Below are 19,707 nucleotides of genomic sequence, written 5' to 3'. Positions count from 1 at the left end.
CGAAACACAAACAGCTGCAAATCACAATGGAACTAAAGACAGAGCTTCACTATAATCCACAGGCTTGAACAACTGGGCAGACTGATGGTGTTCAAGTTAAACTGGAAGGATCCCCTGCTGTTGAGTTTCAGAATGGAGGGGTCTGACTCTGTACCCCTTCAGCAGACCCTAACAAACTCCCTTTCGTTTTACCTTTAGGATGCATGTTTGTGGATGATGAGGGCTCCACCCATTTTCCTGCTTGACTTTCTTAGTTTGGTCTAGCATGCCTCTACACTCGCAGAAACAGCAAGGAATGATGACTTTACTAAAATGATCAGGACTGTGTCAACAGCAACCAATGCCCTGCCCAGAACATACTGGCACAGTTCAGTTTTACTGAGTCTATCTGTGACACATGATCTCTGCACATGAGGCTCCACTACCTGCCTCAACATTCCCTGTGACATCCAATCAAAACAAGAGCAGCACCTTGTATCCATCTGCTAGAATCCTTCTACAATAAATAATATACAGCACTGGACCCTGATAGTGATGAGACACAGCCCTCTGAAATGTCTTTATAATATACAGCACTGGACCCTGATATTGATGAGATCCAGCCCTCTGAAATGTCTTTATAATATACAGCACTAGACCCTGATATTGATGAGATCCAGCCCTCTGAAATGTCTTTATAATATACAGCACTAGACCCTGATATTGATGAGATCCAGCCCTCTGAAATGTCTTTATAATATACAGCACTAGACCCTGATATTGATGAGATCCAGCCCTCTGAAATGTCTTTATAATATACAGCACTAGACCCTGATATTGATGAGATCCAGCCCTCTGAAATGTCTTTATAATATACAGCACTAGACCCTGATATTGATGAGACCCAGCCCTCTGAAATGTCTTTATAATATACAGCACTAGACCCTGATATTGACGCAGCACCTTCACGAATACACAAGGGCCACTCTCTGCTCTCATTGACACAGGCATCACACTTGAGCCCAATAGGAATTCGCCCCTGGGCGCTGCAATGCAATAACGACGCGTCAGGCTGCGCTAATAGAAGCGTCACAATAGCCCGGCAGGGTGTCGGGTGTAAAGTGTCGGATTGCGCTGTTTTTGCGTCATGTGAAATAGCTTTCCCTTCAGTCAGCCCATAGTCACAGCATCCAATCCATTTACATTGGAATAGATGTGTTCCCCACGGCATGGGAAACGCGTCGTGGCTGAAACTTCCCCCCAGCCTCTCAGCAGCGTGCTCTGTACAGTCGCTACTGCAATGCACAATGGAAACCCCGAACCAGTACTCTACCCTCCCCCAGACAAGAACAGCAACTCTGTAGCATTTCGCAACAACCCCTTTCTATACACGCGTTTCCAACAATGTAACGATACTCTTAAAGCGGAATCAAAAGAGTTTCCTAGACAACTCGGACCGATTTGTTGAAGCAGTTATTTTTTTAAAAAACAAATTTATAATGAAATACACACCACGTTCTCTCTATTATTATTATTATTATTATTATTATTATTATTTAACGGTACACAAACTCGGACCTACCTTCAATACGATTTCTTTCACTCGCTCCTGTCGGCTCTTCGACACGCTTTCCATAACCCTAGACATGATCTAGTCTTTAAAACGCAAGATCTCTATTAAATCCCACACTTAAACAGATCCAGCTTTTCTTTTTGGTTCCAGATACTCCAGACGAAGAGAAATGCAGAATATGAAATAAAGACAGAATCCACACGCTGTATTTGTGCAGTTCTATACACTGAACCCACACGCTGTATTTGTGCAGTTCTATACACCGAACCCACACTGTATTTGTAGTTCTATACACCGAACCCACACTGTATTTGTAGTTCTATACACGGAACCCACACTGTATTTGTAGTTCTATACACGGAATCCACACTGTATTTGTAGTTCTATATATATATTTATAACTCCCTCTTCGCATCTGCTCTTGTGCTGCTCGTAGGATTCGATTTTGAACAGGAAGTTTGAAGCGTTCCGCCGCGTTTCCAAATTCGACAGAAATCTTTTCGAAGCCACGCCTCTTTGTTCCGAAGCCCCGCCCCAGACCTGTACATCAATACGCCGCTTTTTTAATCACCATCATTAAACTGCTAAAAAAAATCATTCTGTTGCTGCAACCTCTTGAAATGTCCGTGTGAATCTCTCCCAGCGCGCTGTTTTTGGCCATGCTTCCTCCCCTAACATTGAGAGCAGTGTCTGAGTCGAATTGGACGAGGCACGCGGATTTTAAACCACAATAAAATCCACATACTACGTGGAAGATATTTTATATACCATCAACAGATGTTGAGAAATGACTTCCCTATTGCCAGACTGCATAGAGTGTTGCAAATTCGAAAGGGCATGTTTCTAGTTAGCATTCCTTTTATTAAAATGACTAGTAATCTTCTGGACATCCTTCTCTGTACTTTACAATGCTTGCCTATGCTTTACCAGACCTCTCTGTGCTTTACAATGCTTCCCTATGCTTTACCAGACCTCTCTGTGCTTTACAATGCTTCCCTATGCTTTACCAGACCTCTCTGTGCTTTACAATGCTTCCCTGTGCTTTACCAGACCTCTCTGTGCTTTACAATGCTTCCCTATGCTTTACCAGACCTCTCTGTGCTTTACAATGCTTCCCTATGCTTTACCAGACCTCTCTGTGCTTTTCCCAATGCTTTCAGACCTCTCTGTGCTTTACAATGCTTCCCTATGCTTTACCAGTCCTCTCTGTGCTTTACAATGCTTCCCTGTGCTTTACCAGACCTCTCTGTGCTTTACAATGCTTCCCTGTGCTTTACCAGACCTCTCTGTGCTTTACAATGCTTCCCTATGCTTTACCAGACCTCTCTGTGCTTTACAATGCTTCCCTATGCTTTACCAGACCTCTCTGTGCTTTACAATGCTTCTCTGTGCTTTACAATGCTTCCCTATGCTTTACCAGACCTCTCTGTGCTTTACAATGCTTCCCTATGCTTTACCAGACCTCTCTGTGCTTTACAATGCTTCCCTATGCTTTACCAGACCTCTCTGTGCTTTACAATGCTTCCCTATGCTTTACCAGACCTCTCTGTGCTTTACAATGCTTCCCTATGCTTTACCAGACCTCTCTGTGCTTTACAATGCTTCCCTATGCTTTACCAGACCTCTCTGTGCTTTACAATGCTTCCCTGTGCTTTACCAGACCTCTCTGTGCTTTACAATGCTTCCCTATGCTTTACCAGACCTCTCTGTGCTTTACAATGCTTCCCTATGCTTTACCAGACCTCTCTGTGCTTTACAATGCTTCCCTGTGCTTTACCAGACCTCTCTGTGCTTTACAATGCTTCCCTGTGCTTTACCAGACCTCTCTGTGCTTTACAATGCTTCCCTATGCTTTACCAGACCTCTCTGTGCTTTACCATGTTTTCACTGTGCTTTATCACACTTTGCTGTGCTTTTACTGTGGGAAACTTTTCTAAGGGTAACAAAACAAATTTACTAAATAATAAATACAGAAAAATCAAATACATATATAACAAACAGAAACCCAAGCTATCCATTTGTTAAATAGATATTTCAACCATAACTATAAAATCCACAAAAAAATATATATATATATATATATATATATATATATATATATATATATATATAAAATCACACATACACACACACACACAAAGAAATTCAATTTTCTGAATTTTCTGAATTCAATTAGAAACATTTGATCTCTCTCAATGCTTTCATTGTTGGAAACGTTTATCCCTGAGCTTACTAACTTTCTTTTAGCATTTAAAACAGAGGCCAGAGGAGCTATTTCTGGGCTCAGTCACACAGAACCACAGCTGCTATATTTAGACTATGAAGGAAACACCCTGTTTTCACTCAGAACACACACTGCAGCTCAGTTCAAGCTTCCTCTAATAGACTGAGTTTAATAGCATAATCCTGCAAACAATCCTTCATGTGAGGCCCATGCACATTGCATCACCCATTAGAGGATTACAATGAAGCAAGCCCAGCTAGAAGAACTACCAACTCGAACCAGAACCCAGCAATGCCAATAAAACAGACAAGACAATGGGTTACCATGTGCATGGGTTTAACTGGCACCATCACAGACCCCACTGCCATAGCAGTGTCACTGTCCGTTGAAGATCATTGGGAAGGGTATAGTGAGCACACTGGGGTCCCATTCTACCAGCCTCACCCCATTGCAGTGCTATTGAAGATCACTGGGAAGGGTATAGTGAGCACACTGGGGTCCCATTCTACCAGCCTCACCCCATTGCAGTGCTATTGAAGATCATTGGGAAGGGTATAGTGAGCACACTGGGGTCCCATTCTACCAGCCTCACCCCATTGCAGTGCTATTGAAGATCATTGGGAAGGGTATAGTGAGCACACTGGGGTCCCATTCTACCAGCCTCACCCCATTGCAGTGCTATTGAAGATCATTGGGAAGGGTATAGTGAGCACGCTGGGGTCCCATTCTACCAGCCTCACCCCATTGCAGTGCTATTGAAGATCATTGGGAAGGGTATAGTGAGCATGCTGCGGTCATACCAGCCTCACCCCATTGCAGTGCTATTGAAGATCATTGGGAAGGGTATAGTGAGCATGCTGCAGTCATGGCAGCCTCACCCCATTGCAGTGCTATTGAAGATCATTGGGAAGGGTATAGTGAGCACACTGGGGTCCCATTCTACCAGCCTCACCCCATTGCAGTGCTATTGAAGATCATTGGGAAGGGTATAGTGAGCATGCTGCAGTCATGGCAGCCTCACCCCATTGCAGTGCTATTGAAGATCATTGGGAAGGGTATAGTGAGCATGCTGCAGTCATGGCAGCCTCACCCCATTGTAGCTGCTCTTGAACAGCATTGCCATTGTAGTGCTGAAGATTCCCCAACACCATTCCCACCCTGTATTCTCCAGTCCAAGCAATGACCCAGCCCCGCTCTCACGGGATCACAGGCCAGGCTGCACGGTCTGCTGGAGGCTAAACTGCAATTAGTTTAATTAGCTAAGTGGCTCCCAATCTGTCACAGCATCTGGGTGAGGAGAATCAGACACAGCAGATTCAAGGATTTAGGGATTCAACTTCTGCCAGCTGAGAGCTTAGCCTGCTTACTCACTCTCTCTCCCTCTCTCTCTCACACACACACACAACTGACCATCACACACACACAGAGCTTTCCCAGACATGGTAAGGTATTTTAATTCACAGGAAAGACTTCAATACCAAATTCCATTAGCTGATTTTCTCCACTTGCAAGTTTACAGGAAACTAGCAAGAAAGAAATCAAACATTGCAAGAAATAACAAAAATCAAACCCATTTGTTGACTCATTCTGGGATATAATCAGTAACTTGACTCAGCATTTTGCTCCAGCAATATGAATCTTTGTGACCTAGAAGAACCTTGAAATGCCAAGATAAGGTGCAAGTCCATTGCTGTTGTGACTGACCTAGCTTTCCTCTTATGCAATACCAGGTGACTAGCAGGAAAGACGAAGCTCTAACACTGCAGGTCACTAGCACAGCAGCTCTCTAATTGCCTCTCTTGGTTAATCATTGCCTGGAAGTACTACTTGGTTCCCAGCAGTGTTCCCTCCAGCTCTGCCCAGTGCACAGGAGGGTATCCCAGATTCATGAGCAGATATCGGCGAGCCACTGGCTCTGGAAGACAAAGGCCAGCCCTGCAGGTGTCTGCTTTGAGTGCACCAGGCACCCGGCCAGTAGGGGGTGCTGTAGCTTTGTGAGGAGACTCTGTCCTGGCTGACTTTGCCTCTCTAACCTAGCACCAGAGCCAATGCAACCAGTTCCCCTGACTGTATGACTCACCCTGCACATGGCACAGAGTCTGCAAGAGAAATAAGCAGATTGATTCTCATTGTATTGTATGCAAATGGTTTTAGTCAGGCCAGGAGCACTTGCCTGGCTATTAAAGCACCATTGTAAATGAACAAAGAGAGACAAGATTTAACAGACAAGGGGGGGGGGGGGGGGGGGGGGGAGGGGGGGGGAGGGGAGGGCGAGGGGCGAGACCGAGTGTCCAATGACCATAGATCACGGTTCGAAACTTGAAACAAGTCCTGCACACAGTCCTGGGTTACAGAACTCCCCTCAGCTAAGTATGCAAGTTAATATGCGATGTGTAGGCTGGCAAAGAAATGTGCAGAATCATAACTCCTCCCAATTCTGAACCAATGCAACACTCTGATTGGCTAACAATGATGTCATTATTTATAAATTGCAGTACAGTCATTTTGTTATAGGGAGAAAATTATAATAATAATATCCAATGCAAAATGAGTTGCAAAATTACAAAAGTAAAAATCCCCCGAGTGAAACCAAGAAAGCCACGACGACCAAACACTCCGATCCAACAAACAAACAGACCACTTGGGTTTTTTTTTTTTTTTTTTTTTTTTTTTTTTTTTGTTTTCAAAGCTGAATTTCCTGCAATCATGTGACTTCCACCACAGAGCTCCTCTTCATAGAGCTCAGAGATTATGCTGCTTGAGGTGTCTTGTGACTGAACTTCAGCCTTCCCTCACCTGAATGAAGGGCTCTCATCCCAGCAGAGTGCTGCTCACCTGAATGAAGGGATCTCATCCCAGCAGAGTGCTGCTCAACTGAATGAAGGGCTCTTATCCCAGCAGAGTGCTGCTCACCTGAATGAAGGGATCTCATCCCAGCAGAGTGCTGCTCACCTGAATGAAGGGCTCTCATCCCAGCAGAGTGCTGCTCACCTGAATGAAGGGCTCTCATCCCAGCAGAGTGCTGCTCACCTGAATGAAGGGCTCTCATCCCAGCAGAGTGCTGCTCACCTGAATGAAGGGCTCTCATCCCAGCAAATTTAAGGTTTTATTTAATATCAAACAATAACACACTCAATAGAGAAGAGTTGCGAAAGCATCACACTGCCATCACAGCCTCTTCCTGTCATGTGTCCTGGAGCCTGCTTCCCTTTTCTTGGGAAGTTCTAGAACAAGCCGGTATTTATTATTCTTTGCACGGGTATTTATTATTCTTTGCACGGGTATTTATTATTCTTTGCTGTGTGAGTGACAGTCAGTGAGCTTTATCAGTGCACAGACCTTCCTGGAATCCACACACACAAACCACAACATCCAAGCAGAAGCCCAGGTGGCTGTTTCTGTTTAATTTCTTCTTGTTTAGATTATGTCTGTTGCTGTCTGTCTGTCTGTCTGTGTGCACCACTTGCTTTTTTGAAGTCTCAAGTTCAGGAGAGCATGACAAAAACAAACTTGTGAGGACAGAATTGCATGCAAGTGCAAATAAGGGCTGTTGCTAAGGGAAGATAAAGGTTTAATCTCAGAGATTTGCTTTCCTGAGATCGAACTCTGCGTCTGCTTAGCAACGCAGCGCACACAGAGTGGGTTGTCCAGTCAATCTGTCACTGCATTGAAACGAGAGCCGCTGGATCTGTAGATCACAACCATTTCTAGAGATTCTACAGCGCTGGAAAACTGCCCATTCATGCCTTTAATTATCCCTACATTTCTATGTAAGTTTTGAGAAGGGTTTGGTGCTAGATGAGAATCTTTTAACATCATTATAACAAAACTGGTAAGATGATGCAACACTCGCTGGCTTCTCTGTAACTGCGCTGGCATGCATGTGAGTGTGTCTGTGTGTGTGTGTGCGTGTCTGCATGTCTGTCTCTGTGTGTGTGCGTCTTTATGTTTGTCTCTGTCTCTGTCTCTGTTCAGCAGTGCTGAGCTGTGTCACACACATGTTCCCCAGATGTTTCTCTCTTGGGTGTGTGATGTGAGGAATGTGGAGGAAGAGGCCAGCTCACTCAGCTCAGTTTATAGAGCTGCAGGGAGACTGGCTAGGAGTTTATAGAGCTGCAGGGAGACTGGCTAGGAGTTTATAGAGCTGCAGAGAGACTGGCTAGGAGTTTATAGAGCTGCAGGGAGACTGGCTAGGAGTTTACAGAGCTGCAGAGAGACTGGCTAGGAGTTTACAGAGCTGCAGAGAGACTGGCTAGGAGTTTACAGAGCTGCAGGGAGACTGGCTAGGAGTTTATAGAGCTGCAGGGAGACTGGCTAGGAGTTTACAGAGCTGCAGAGAGACTGGCTAGGAGTTTATAGAGCTGCAGTTCTCTAGGAGTTTTCTGGCTAGGAGTTTATAGAGCTGCAGGGAGATCAACCCCCACCCCCGCCCCCCACTGCAACGTAATTAGCAGGTAGCCTTAAAATAGATGGCAGCCTTTCCGCTAACAGAACAGACAATGATGTAAGTGTTAGGTCGCTTCTCAGCCTGTGTAATGCTTTTAATAATTTAAATAAAATACCTGTAACTCGAGAAATGACACAAAGGAAACCCTGCCATCTGCTGGCTACAAGATCAATAGCAGCATCAGTCCAGTAAACAACCATGACAACAAATTGTCCACAATATCACACTAACCAATTGCAACCCTAACGCCGCTGCCCAAGACATGAGCAGCAGGTCTGCACCACGTTCTGGATGGGCTGTACGTCACGCTGTGCAGCAACGCTTTCCATTCCTATAGTGCCTTTATCAATGCAGCGTGGTTTCTGTGCTGCACTTTACCCAGCTAAAGAAGTGATCTTTTAGGTAGGCACCATTAGTCACAAAAACCTGTGGGTTTTATTGAGGATAACACATCTTTATTCAAAGCTCTCCCACGCAACACAGCTCACCAAACACCTCCTGGGATAATCACAGAGGAGCATATGAGCGCACCCACACACACACACATTCACCCACACACTTCGCTAGCTGTCAAGCGAGTTAAATGATCATATCTCAACGAGGGACACAAAGAGTGACTGGAAAACAATGCTTGTTTAAAGACGATGCAGGTATTTGTTTGTGGTTGAAGCCTGAATCTGAAATGTTGATCAGCTGTGCCTGCTTTCACTGCCTTGCTTACACCTAAACGAAGGTGAAGTAGTGAAGAGTCTGGGCCTCAAGTATAACATTCAGAACACGTTTCCTCTCATTCAACGTGTTCAGTTGCTTTCGAGTCCTACCTTGGACTTGCCAGCCATCTTCTTGAAGAAGCTCAGGGTTCGATTGAGAGGGCTCCCGGGCTTATAGTCACTGGAAGAGAGATCCAGCACACTGCCTGTATCACCCTCTGCATTGACACTGAGAGAGGAGAGAGGAGGGGGTGAGTGAGAGAGGAGAGAGAGAGAGAGATCCAGCACACTGCATGTAACACTCTCTGCATTGACACAGAGAGGAGGGGGTGAGAGAGAGGGAGAGGAGTGGAGGGACAGAGGAGTGTGAGAGGAGAGAGAGAGAGAGCCAGTACACTGTCTGTGTTACTCTCTGCATTGACAGAGAGAGGAGGGGAGAGGAGATGAGAGACAGAGGAGAGAGGGATGGGGTGTGAGAGGAGAGAGAGGGGCAGAAGAAGAGAGATATCCAGAGAAAGGCTTCTAGTTAAAGTGTTTGTCAAATAATATTTACAAAGTTTAATAAGTTAATACATTGCGGTTAGGATGTCTCTTATTATAAATCATTTCAGCTCAGCGTCACTTCCCAGTAACACGTTACAAACAATGATCCGTTCCTTACCTGAGTGTGGAACTGCCTCCTTCAGAATAGAGCGAGATTTCTGTGAGGGAGAGGAGAGAGAGATGAGAAGCCGTCGCCTCCAAGCAATATCACAGCATCTGCAATTGCAATGCAGACAGACAGACAGAGACACTGCAATGACAAAGCAGAGACACAGAGAGAGAGACAGACACTGTAATGACAAAGCAGAGAGACAGACAGAGAGACAGACACTGCAATGACAATGGCTCTGTATTACACTACAACTACATATTCTATATTTTGTTATGATAAAAAGCCTTGCAAATATGTAAAGTAAACGACAGCATACGGGGCAAATGTGTTTACAAATAAAACAAGCTTCCCACCGTCCTGCTGAGAGAAGCGCTCTTGTGTGAACTCACAGGCCGTGGTTAACTGTATTATACAGAGCAAGAACAAACCAAGGAAGTGCATTGCTGTGCTTCCTCTCCTCACACTCCACCCTCGACAATGAGAGAATGTGCAGCCAACCCAGATTATACAAACCCACTGCGATACACAAACATATTGCAATACACAAACCCACTGCTCCCAGTCTGTCACATTGCACAGCCCCACACAGCACAGCCCCACACAGCACAGCACAGACGTGCTTTCATTTTCTTTCAGATATTCTCTGCAGTTTAAAAAACAGCCCCACCTTCTTCTAACCCTGACAGGATGAGCTGCAGCTGCGGCCTGCGATACAGCACACGCTTTCCTGTTCTCTGTTAACACTAATCTACCGATTACAACAACTGGGCCTGAATCCGGTGCTATTCTGATTACTTACAAGATTAAAATCTGCTGAAACAAAACTACAAAGAGCTACAGCTCAGCCACAATGAAGCAGAATAGAAGCTTACAGCAGCACTGTGCCCTTGCTAGGAGTTATTCATGGATTAAAGTGAGTTTTTTTTTAATGAGCGTTTGCTCATTTTCTCAAACCCCAGCACCTTCCACATGGCCGCCCAGCGCTTTCTATGTTTCTCTGACCCTGCCCTCTGTCTCACCGTCGGGGTCCTGGTCTGTCCGCTCCATGTCGGACAAGGTCACACAGAGGGAGGGGGCGGAGCAGCTGTAAGCCTGCAGGCGATCTGCATGGTCCTGCAACACAAACCAGGGGGCACCAGGGGGCGCTGTTAGTGATGGGAAAACGTGTCATGAAAAATGGCTGTGCAAATTTACCACGGCAACTTTTCTAAGGGAGGAGATATTGTCCTGGAATGTTCCACTTCCCCTTATTAAGATACAAACGTCTGATGTTCACGCCATTTAAATTTCCCAGTTTACAACAACCACACTCTGAGCAGCGTTACCTGCAGGAACAGGAAGTCCTCACTCTCCTCCAACAGTGACGTCAGAGAGTCCAGCATCTCGCTGTTGTGGATTATGGGATTCCTGCGGGGGTCGCGACCTGTGCTCCTGGGGACTGAACCGCCCATCACTCTGTCCATCCCTTCAGGGTCGAGCCTCTCCAAACTCACACTAGAGACCCAGAGACATCACAGTGCAATACAATACAATACACTATAATACTGCTTCTCTACGGCTCCTCCATTCTCCACAGGACACAGGCAGACACATCCCAATACTGTACAACAGCAATACAGAACACCAGATTAATACAGTAATACTGCAGCTCTCACTGCTAGCGTGATTAGACATATCACTCACTGTCTAAACAGGTAACTTAATATTGAGGCACACAGGAAAACACGGAATATCTCAAACCATTACTCAATGGAAGTCTTAAATTATTAAAGGGAAGCCAGTTGAATTCTTTACAAATGTTTACCATTGTAGATATCGATACATTTTACTATGTTTACAAAGACTGAGAAGGAGGTAAGGGGAGAGAGAGAGAGGGGGAGGGAAGGAGAGAGAAACCGATTTGAAAACAGTGCAGCACACTGCTTCAGAATACACAGCAGGTTGGTGCGATAAGGCCGAGGTGATGTACTCCAACTCACCCGAAATACCCACATTGCACAGAGGCTGGTCGATGTGATCGAATCAGGAAAAAAGAGAGAATTTTTGAAGAGTTGAATATCTCTAAATAGAGACCCCTGACTCAGATGGGCTCAGGGATAGCAGAGCAAAGAGGACAAACACAACACCACAGCCAAATGCTTTCTCATTAATATCTGGGTTTCACACTGAGCGGGGTCAGTTTTTTGTAACTAGTTTGCAATTCACAGAAATGCAGAAGGTGTGGTTAGACTCACATGCTGAGAGGGTTTTTTGAAGCTAAGCGTCACAGTGTTGTGTGGGTTGAGTTTCCCCTTTGTTACTCCCCTCCTCCAATTCACTAATAAGACACCCATTGCAGAGCACTGCAGAGCCAGTCTAGGTTTGCATTTCATTCTTTGAGCTTGATTGGACAGTTTCTGGGCTGTTGGTAAGCCTGTATAAACTGGTCCTAGTGGAGCACACTGCTCCTGCCTCACCTGTGGTGCTTGTAGTGTGGGCAGTACTGCTCCTCTTTGCCTGGCTCCCAGCTGTGCCTGCGGAAAGCATCGAGAGGCCCCGCGCTCACTCTGAGCTGGGACAGGCATCTGAGGGGGGCCCCCCCTGCCCCACAAGGGTCCACAGAGGAGAGGGAGGAACAGCGCCCCCTCTCTGTGCCAGGCCAGCCCCGGGTCCCCCCTTGTGGTAAATGGTCCAGCCAAGCAGGGAGAGGGGAAGGGGGGCCAGCGGGGATCACCTGAGGGAGACAGAAACACAATGAGCTCCACAGACACTGGCACTGCTCCCCTAGCACAGCTACACCCTCCTCTGAAGAGTGGCACCCATTCTCATATCAGAGTTACTGAATAACATATACTGTAAAGCACAGACTACACTCTTTAATCCAACCATTAATAATGTCAAAGCAAAACTGGGGCAAACTAAATACTATGAAATACAAAAGAGATTACAGCTATGGGCTCTAAAAAAAAAAAAATCTTATCTTGTGCAAAACTATGAAACCCTAAATAGCAGAGCACCGCCTTGTTGCACACTCCTCTCTTAACTGAAGAACAGACATTCGTACCTCCATTAGGGGAAGTGGAACATTCCAGGACAATGTGTCCTCCCTTAGAAACGTGGTAAATTTGCACAGACTGTACCTGGTCCCTCGGAGCGGGGGTGCTCTCAGCTGCATTGCCCAGGCCGGGGCTCATCGAGGAGTTCACTCTCATTGCTGTTACAGGAGCTCCCTCTGCTGGTCACAGCAGGTCATCACTCCCTGTGCACTGCAGGACAGACAGAAGCAGCACCAGTCAGGCACGCTTCACAGCTTTCTTTCTAAACCACTGAAACTTATTAAAAGGAAACTCAATTAATCTTTGTAAAACATGAATCAAACCCAACTGTAAAGGAATGCGTGCATTTGCAAGAATAGCTGCAGCCCTTAACTGCGCTGCAGAGAGAAGCAGGACAGTCACAGCCTGGGGGAATCCTGCCTCGGCTGCACAACGCAGCCCTTTACATCCTTTAACTGCTTCAATTACATCATTTGAGAGGAAGAGAGACAGAGAAAGACATTATCTGAGCTCAGCCTTCCCTTCAACCACATTATCCCACGTCCAGAGGACAGCTTGGGGGCTTAAAAAGCAAGCAAGTAAAAACTAGAAGAAATTGCTTCCACTTGTCCATCTGTAGAAACCATCGCAACGTGGCCAGAGCAATCACACACTGCAAAGTGTAACCGATTGCAACATGACCCAGAGCAATCACACACACTGCACAGTGTAACCCATTGCAACATGACCAGAGCAATCACACACTGCACAGTGTAACCCATTGCAACATGACCCAGAGCAATCACACACACTGCACAGTGTAACCCATTGCAACATGACCCAGAGCAATCACACACTGCACAGTGTAACCCATTGCAACATGACCCAGAGCAATCACACACTGCACAGTGTAACCCATTGCAACATGACCCAGAGCAATCACACACTGCACAGTGTAACCCATTGCAACACTGCACAGTGACCCAGAGCAATCACACACACTGCACAGTGTAACCCATTGCAACATGACCCAGAGCAATCACACACACTGCACAGTGTAACCCATTGCAACATGATCCAGAGCAATCACACACTGCACAGTGTAACCCATTGCAACATGACCCAGAGCAATCACACACTGCACAGCGCACCCTTCAGAAATAACGTAAGGGTGAGTGTTTTGTCAGTATTTGGTTTGCTGGTCATGTCTCGTAACAGGACACAATACATATTTTTTATACATATTTGTTTTACTTGCTCCTCAATGGAAATGTCTTTTTGTCTTGTGATTTTGTGGCAGTGGGTGTATGATGGCTGGAAGGGAAGGAGGAGAGCTCAGATTTATAAGGCAGCTTATCTATTCAGTGGACTCTGAAAGGAAGAAGTTTCAGTGTTTTAGTTTCAGGCAGGCTTGTGATGACAGAAAGACCGGCTATTAAAGAGACAAACACCTTGTATAAACAAACAGGGGTCTGTCACTCACACAGACAGCAACACCACTGCATTGAAACAAACAGGGGTCTGTCACTCACACAGACAGCAACACCACTGCAGTGAAACAAACAGGGGTCTGTCACTCACACAGACAGCAACACCACTGCATTGAAACAAACAGGGGTCTGTCACTCACACAGACAGCAACACCACTGCAGTGAAACAAACAGGGGTCTGTCACTCACACAGACAGCAACACCACTGCATTGAAACAAACAGGGGTCTGTCACTCACACAGACAGCAACACCACTGCATTGAAACAAACAGGGGTCTGTCACTCACACAGACAGCAACACCACTGCATTGAAACAAACAGGGGTCTGTCACTCATGGTTTCAGCAACACCACTGCATTGAAACAAACAGGGGTCTGTCACTCACACAGGATGCAACACCACTGCATTGAAACAAACAGGGGTCTGTCACTCACACAGTCAGCAACACCACTGCAGTGAAACAAACAGGGGTCTGTCACTCACACAGACAGCAACACCACTGCATTGAAACAAACAGGGGTCTGTCACTCACACAGACAGCAACACCACTGCAGTGAAACAAACAGGGGTCTGTCACTCACACAGACAGCAACACCACTGCATTGAAACAAACAGGGGTCTGTCACTCACACAGACAGCAACACCACTGCAGTGAAACAAACAGGGGTGTGTCACTCACACAGTCAGCAACACCACTGCATGTGAAACAAACAGGGGTCTGTCACTCACACAGACAGCAACACCACTGCATTGAAACAAACAGGGGTCTGTCACTCACACAGACAGCAACACCACTGCATTGAAACAAACAGGGGTCTGTCACTCACACAGTCAGCAACACCACTGCATTGAAACAAACAGGGGTCTGTCACTCACACAGACAGCAACACCACTGCATTGAAACAAACAGGGGTCTGTCACTCACACAGACAGCAACACCACTGCATTGAAACAAACAGGGGTCTGTCACTCACACAGACAGCAACACCACTGCATTGAAACAAACAGGGGTCTGTCACTCACACAGACAGCAACACCACTGCATTGAAACAAACAGGGGTCTGTCACTGTACACAGCACAGTAACACCACTGCTTGAAACAAACAGGGGTCTGTCACCTCACACAGACAAAAGATATTGCTGCTCTAGTGTGTGAGTGTTTGTGTGTGTGACCAGAATGTATTCCGGGCTTAAAAGGTGTGTGTGTGTGTGGTGTGTGTGTGGGTGTTGTGTGTGTGTGTGTGAAGTGTATGTGTGTGTGTGTAATTCAAGCATTCAAAATTCTAAAAGGTGTGTGACAGTGTGTGACCCAAGGGTGTTTTTGTGCCTGAAAAAAGAAAACAAGGACCAGGGGTCACAAATGGAGTTTAGAAAAAGGGGCATTCAGAACTGTCTGTGTAGGAGACACTTTTTTACACAGTGAATGTGTGTGGGTCTGGTGTGTGTGTGTGTGTGTGTGTGTTGTGTGTGTGACACCCTGGGATGTGTGTGAAGCTGTGTGATGAGATTGTGTGTGTCAATAAGCTACTAACATGTGTGTGAGTGTGATGGGCCGAATGTGCCTCCTCTGTGTGGTGTAAACTTTCTGTGTGTGTGTTGTGTGTGTGTGTGTGTCTGTGTGTGTGTGTGTGTGTGTGTGTGATTGTGAAACAAACAGGGGTCTGTCACTCACACAGTCAGCAACACCACTGTGTGTGGTGTGTGTGTGGTGTGTGTCACTGTGTGTGTGTGCATTGTGTGTGTGTGTGTGTGTGTGTGTGTGTGTGTGTGTGTGTGTGTGTGTGTGTGTGTGTGTGTGTGTGTGTGTCTGTGTGTGTGTGTGTGTGTGTGTGTGTGTGTGTGTGTGTGTGTGTGGTGTGTGTGTGTGTGTGTGTGTGTGTGTGTGTGTGTGTGTGTGTGTGTGTGTGTGTGTGTGTGTGTGTGTGTGTGTGTGTGTGTGTGTGTGTGTGTGTGTGTGTGTGTGTGTGTGTGTGTGTGTGTGTGTGTGTGTGTGTGTGTGTGTGTGTGTGTGTGTGTGTGTGTGTGTGTGTGTGTGTGTGTGTGTGTGTGTGTGTGTGTGTGTGTGTGTGTGTGTGTGTGTGTGTGTGTGTGTGTGTGTGTGTGTGTGTGTGTGTGTGTGTGTGTGTGTGTGTGTGTGTGTGTGTGTGTGTGTGTGTGTGTGTGTGTGTGTGTGTGTGTGTGTGTGTGTGTGTGTGTGTGTGTGTGTGTGTGTGTGTGTGTGTGTGTGTGTGTGTGTGTGTGTGTGTGTGTGTGTGTGTGTGTGTGTGTGTGTGTGTGTGTGTGTGTGTGTGTGTGTGTGTGTGTGTGTGTGTGTGTGTGTGTGTGTGTGTGTGTGTGTGTGTGTGTGTGTGTGTGTGTGTGTGTGTGTGTGTGTGTGTGTGTGTGTGTGTGTGTGTGTGTGTGTGTGTGTGTGTGTGTGTGTGTGTGTGTGTGTGTGTGTGTGTGTGTGTGTGTGTGTGTGTGTGTGTGTGTGTGTGTGTGTGTGTGTGTGTGTGTGTGTGTGTGTGTGTGTGTGTGTGTGTGTGTGTGTGTGTGTGTGTGTGTGTGTGTGTGTGTGTGTGTGTGTGTGTGTGTGTGTGTGTGTGTGTGTGTGTGTGTGTGTGTGTGTGTGTGTGTGTGTGTGTGTGTGTGTGTGTGTGTGTGTGTGTGTGTGTGTGTGTTGTGTGTGTGTGTGTGTGTGTGTGTGTGTGTGTGTGTGTGTGTGTGTGTGTGTGTGTGTGTGTGTGTGTGTGTGTGTGTGTGTGTGTGTGTGTGTGTGTGTGTGTGTGTGTGTGTGTGTGTGTGTGTGTGTGTGTGTGTCTGTGTCTATCTTTTAGCTCCAGTTACTTTCATCACTGTTTACAATAGAACTCTACCGTATATAGGAGTGGATACATAGCCCTCAAACACTATAAACAAACACAAATCTTTTTCTATTCATCTCATCTCATAACACAATGAAAGGTCATATTATTTAAAGATGGGACTCGATACACGTGGGAAAAAATCAGATCATTGGGATGTAGAGACTCACTCAGACATTTGAATTGTTTTAAGAATGTGCAGAAACTCAACCCACAGTAACTAAATGAGTGTTTTGCTGAAGTGCTGTAGCCGGCGCGTTGCGGCTCTCCCACCTGAATATTTGGCATTGTTGTATCATCACAACTCCTTTGTATTGGATAAAAGGCAATGTTTATAGAGGCACTTCTGTGTAGAGAGAGCAGAGTGACTTTTCTAAGAATTATTACTTTTAGCAATGCCCCCCTCTCCACACACACTCACACATTAGTATTGCTCTCCCTTTAGGCACATTAGTGCCGTTAAAATGAAACTTTACTAAAGTGACTGCAGCGTAGAAAAACCCTTTTCATACGCATCGTGCATTTCCACCGCAATACAGGCCAAAAGAGTAGCTTAGAAATTATACTAAACTTTCACTCCTCCATATTAAACATGATGCCTGGCCCCCTCTATATTAAACATGATGCTGGCTTCCTCTATATTAAACATGATGTCCGGTATAGTGCTGGAGAGCAGCACAGCCAATGCAGGCACGGGTCAGGGGATTAGTGTGTCCTGTACAATCACTTTAATGGGTCGCTTTTGCTGTTTATTATATGTTCTTAAATAGCAGTGTACATTACAGGAAGATACGTCTCTCACTGGTAAAATAAACCAGGCGGCGTCGCATCAAACATTCTAGAAATGAAAGTTAAACACTCCCTGTAAAGCACAAGGCGTTCGATTTACTTGGGATGTTTCCTAAAACATTCTACAAGAAGGAAAATAAAATAAGAATTGTGATAATAATTTCTATACGAGGAGCTTGCTAGTCACAGCTGACGCGACCCCTCGGATGAGAACTAGTGCAGATCTGCATCATCAGAGTTAACAAGCAGATTGAAATCGCATGAACAAAAACACAAGCTGAGAGACACGGGACAAGGAGGAAGAGCGCAAAGCAGGGCTACCACAGCTCCGCTCGGCATTATAATGCAGCTGAGCCGGAGAAGAAAGGGACACCCTGAACGGTACCATTGCCACTGTTAAACGTGAAAGAAATGAGACGAGCGCTATACTAGAGCCCCCTTCCGCCTCCCGCTGCAACTCGCCTCAAATCAAACTCGTTCATTTCCATCAGCAACTCTTTCTATTCACTCATACACAAGAAAACTGTTACCTGTATTGTGTAATACATACGTACAGCGACACGGTTATTATACATGTACACATACTGTCCTTAAACAGTATAGAACAGATTTCAAAAATATTGTACTTACGTCCCGCCGTGTTGTTGTACAGTGCGTGAGGAGTGAGCTGTACTCCAATAGCAAACTATACAGAATTCCTGGGTGAGGTGGCAAATCTCTGCTGCTGCAATTAATCACAGACTTGATGAAACTGACAGGGAAGTCGCTCAAACCTTTTATTTGACTGTGTATTTCCTGGTTGCATTCAGCCCAGCAGCACGACGCGGACGCGCAACAAGTTCGCCCGCCTGCGAGCTGCAATGTTATTATTTTAAATCTCTCTCTCTCTCTCTACCTGTGCAAATACCCAGGTGAGAACACAGCTTGTTTTGAACTGTGACATCAAAGGAACCGATCGCCTGTCCTGAAGCAACTCGCAACTACCCGGATACTCGATCCTTTGTCGGCTACAGTCCAGGATTAGCTCAGTCGAGTCTTGCCGTGTTTGGGGTGCACCTGTCCTGTGTGTTCCGGCGTCCGCTATCTCCAATAGCAGATTTCATTTGATTCACCTGCTCACCTGCCCCGTGTGTTCCGGTGCCCGTTATCTCCAATAGCAGATGGCATTTGATTCAGTTGCTCACCTGCCCCGTGTGTTCCGGTGCCCGATATCTCCAATAGCAGATGGCATTTGATTCAGTTGCTCACCTGCCCCGTGTGTTCCGGTGCCCGATATCTCCAATAGCAGATGGCATTTGATTCAGTTGCTCACCTGCCCCGTGTGTTCCGGTGCCCGTTATCTCCAATAGCAGATGGCATTTGATTCAGTTGCTCACCTGCCCCGTGTGTTCCGGTGCCCGATATCTCCAATAGCAGATGGCATTTGATTCAGTTGCTCACCTGTCCTGTGTGTTCCGGTGCCCGCTATCTCCAATAGCAGATGGCATTTGATTCAGCTGCTCACCTGCCCGTGTCTGATTTGTCGCTCGACTGCAGGGGCGGGGCATGCTGGGAACGCCCTTAAAGGGACATACACAGCGCGTCCCATAAATCTGACTTCAATAGCATAACTGATAATATGGGCTGTGTGTTTACATTTATTTCAGGTTCATTTGACAGACACAATCCTAATCAGCACAATACTTGATATGATGCCTGGGTAATAAACCTAAAGCGAATGTTTTAACCCTAATGAGCAGAGAAGCTTTCTCAGGTGTATAAATCCATGCATGAAACAGCAATAGCGTTTGTACAATAAACGAGCCGTCAAAGGCTGTAGAGTTTCTACCGGCTCCAATCAATCGCGTAGTGCTTCCTAGAAAGACTTTAAACAAGGGCAGGGCACCATCCTTTCCCAGCGTGCCCCTGGTGTGATCGTGAATACAATTGAATGCAATGTAATAATACAAAGGGAGCGGTCGCATTCAGTGTTTGTCAAGGCGG

General features: G+C 46.1%; 1 protein-coding gene across 2 annotated transcripts; it reads right to left on the bottom strand.

The window, feature by feature from the left end:
* Positions 1–8,248: 8,248 nt before the first annotated feature.
* LOC121307013 lies at positions 8,249–19,219 on the bottom strand. 2 transcript variants are annotated; one of them, XM_041239081.1, is made up of 7 exons: positions 18,355–19,219; positions 12,708–12,833; positions 12,045–12,301; positions 10,914–11,082; positions 10,608–10,701; positions 9,595–9,634; positions 8,249–9,162 (listed from the first exon to the last, which is right to left on the bottom strand). In XM_041239081.1, exons 2-7 carry the CDS (start codon positions 12,777–12,779, stop codon positions 9,024–9,026), a joined length of 771 nt encoding a protein of 256 aa, XP_041095015.1. In that variant the 5' UTR covers positions 12,780–12,833; positions 18,355–19,219; the 3' UTR covers positions 8,249–9,023. The 2 variants fall into 2 exon arrangements, with proteins under 2 accessions (XP_041095015.1, XP_041095016.1); XM_041239082.1 differs by having other exon boundaries at positions 18,845–19,219.
* Between the last annotated feature and the right edge of the window lie 488 nt (positions 19,220–19,707).

Source organism: Polyodon spathula, chromosome 51 (assembly GCF_017654505.1).
Source record: "Polyodon spathula isolate WHYD16114869_AA chromosome 51, ASM1765450v1, whole genome shotgun sequence".
NCBI lineage: Eukaryota > Metazoa > Chordata > Actinopteri > Acipenseriformes > Polyodontidae > Polyodon > Polyodon spathula.
This window is presented reverse-complemented; position numbering and strand designations above follow the sequence as displayed.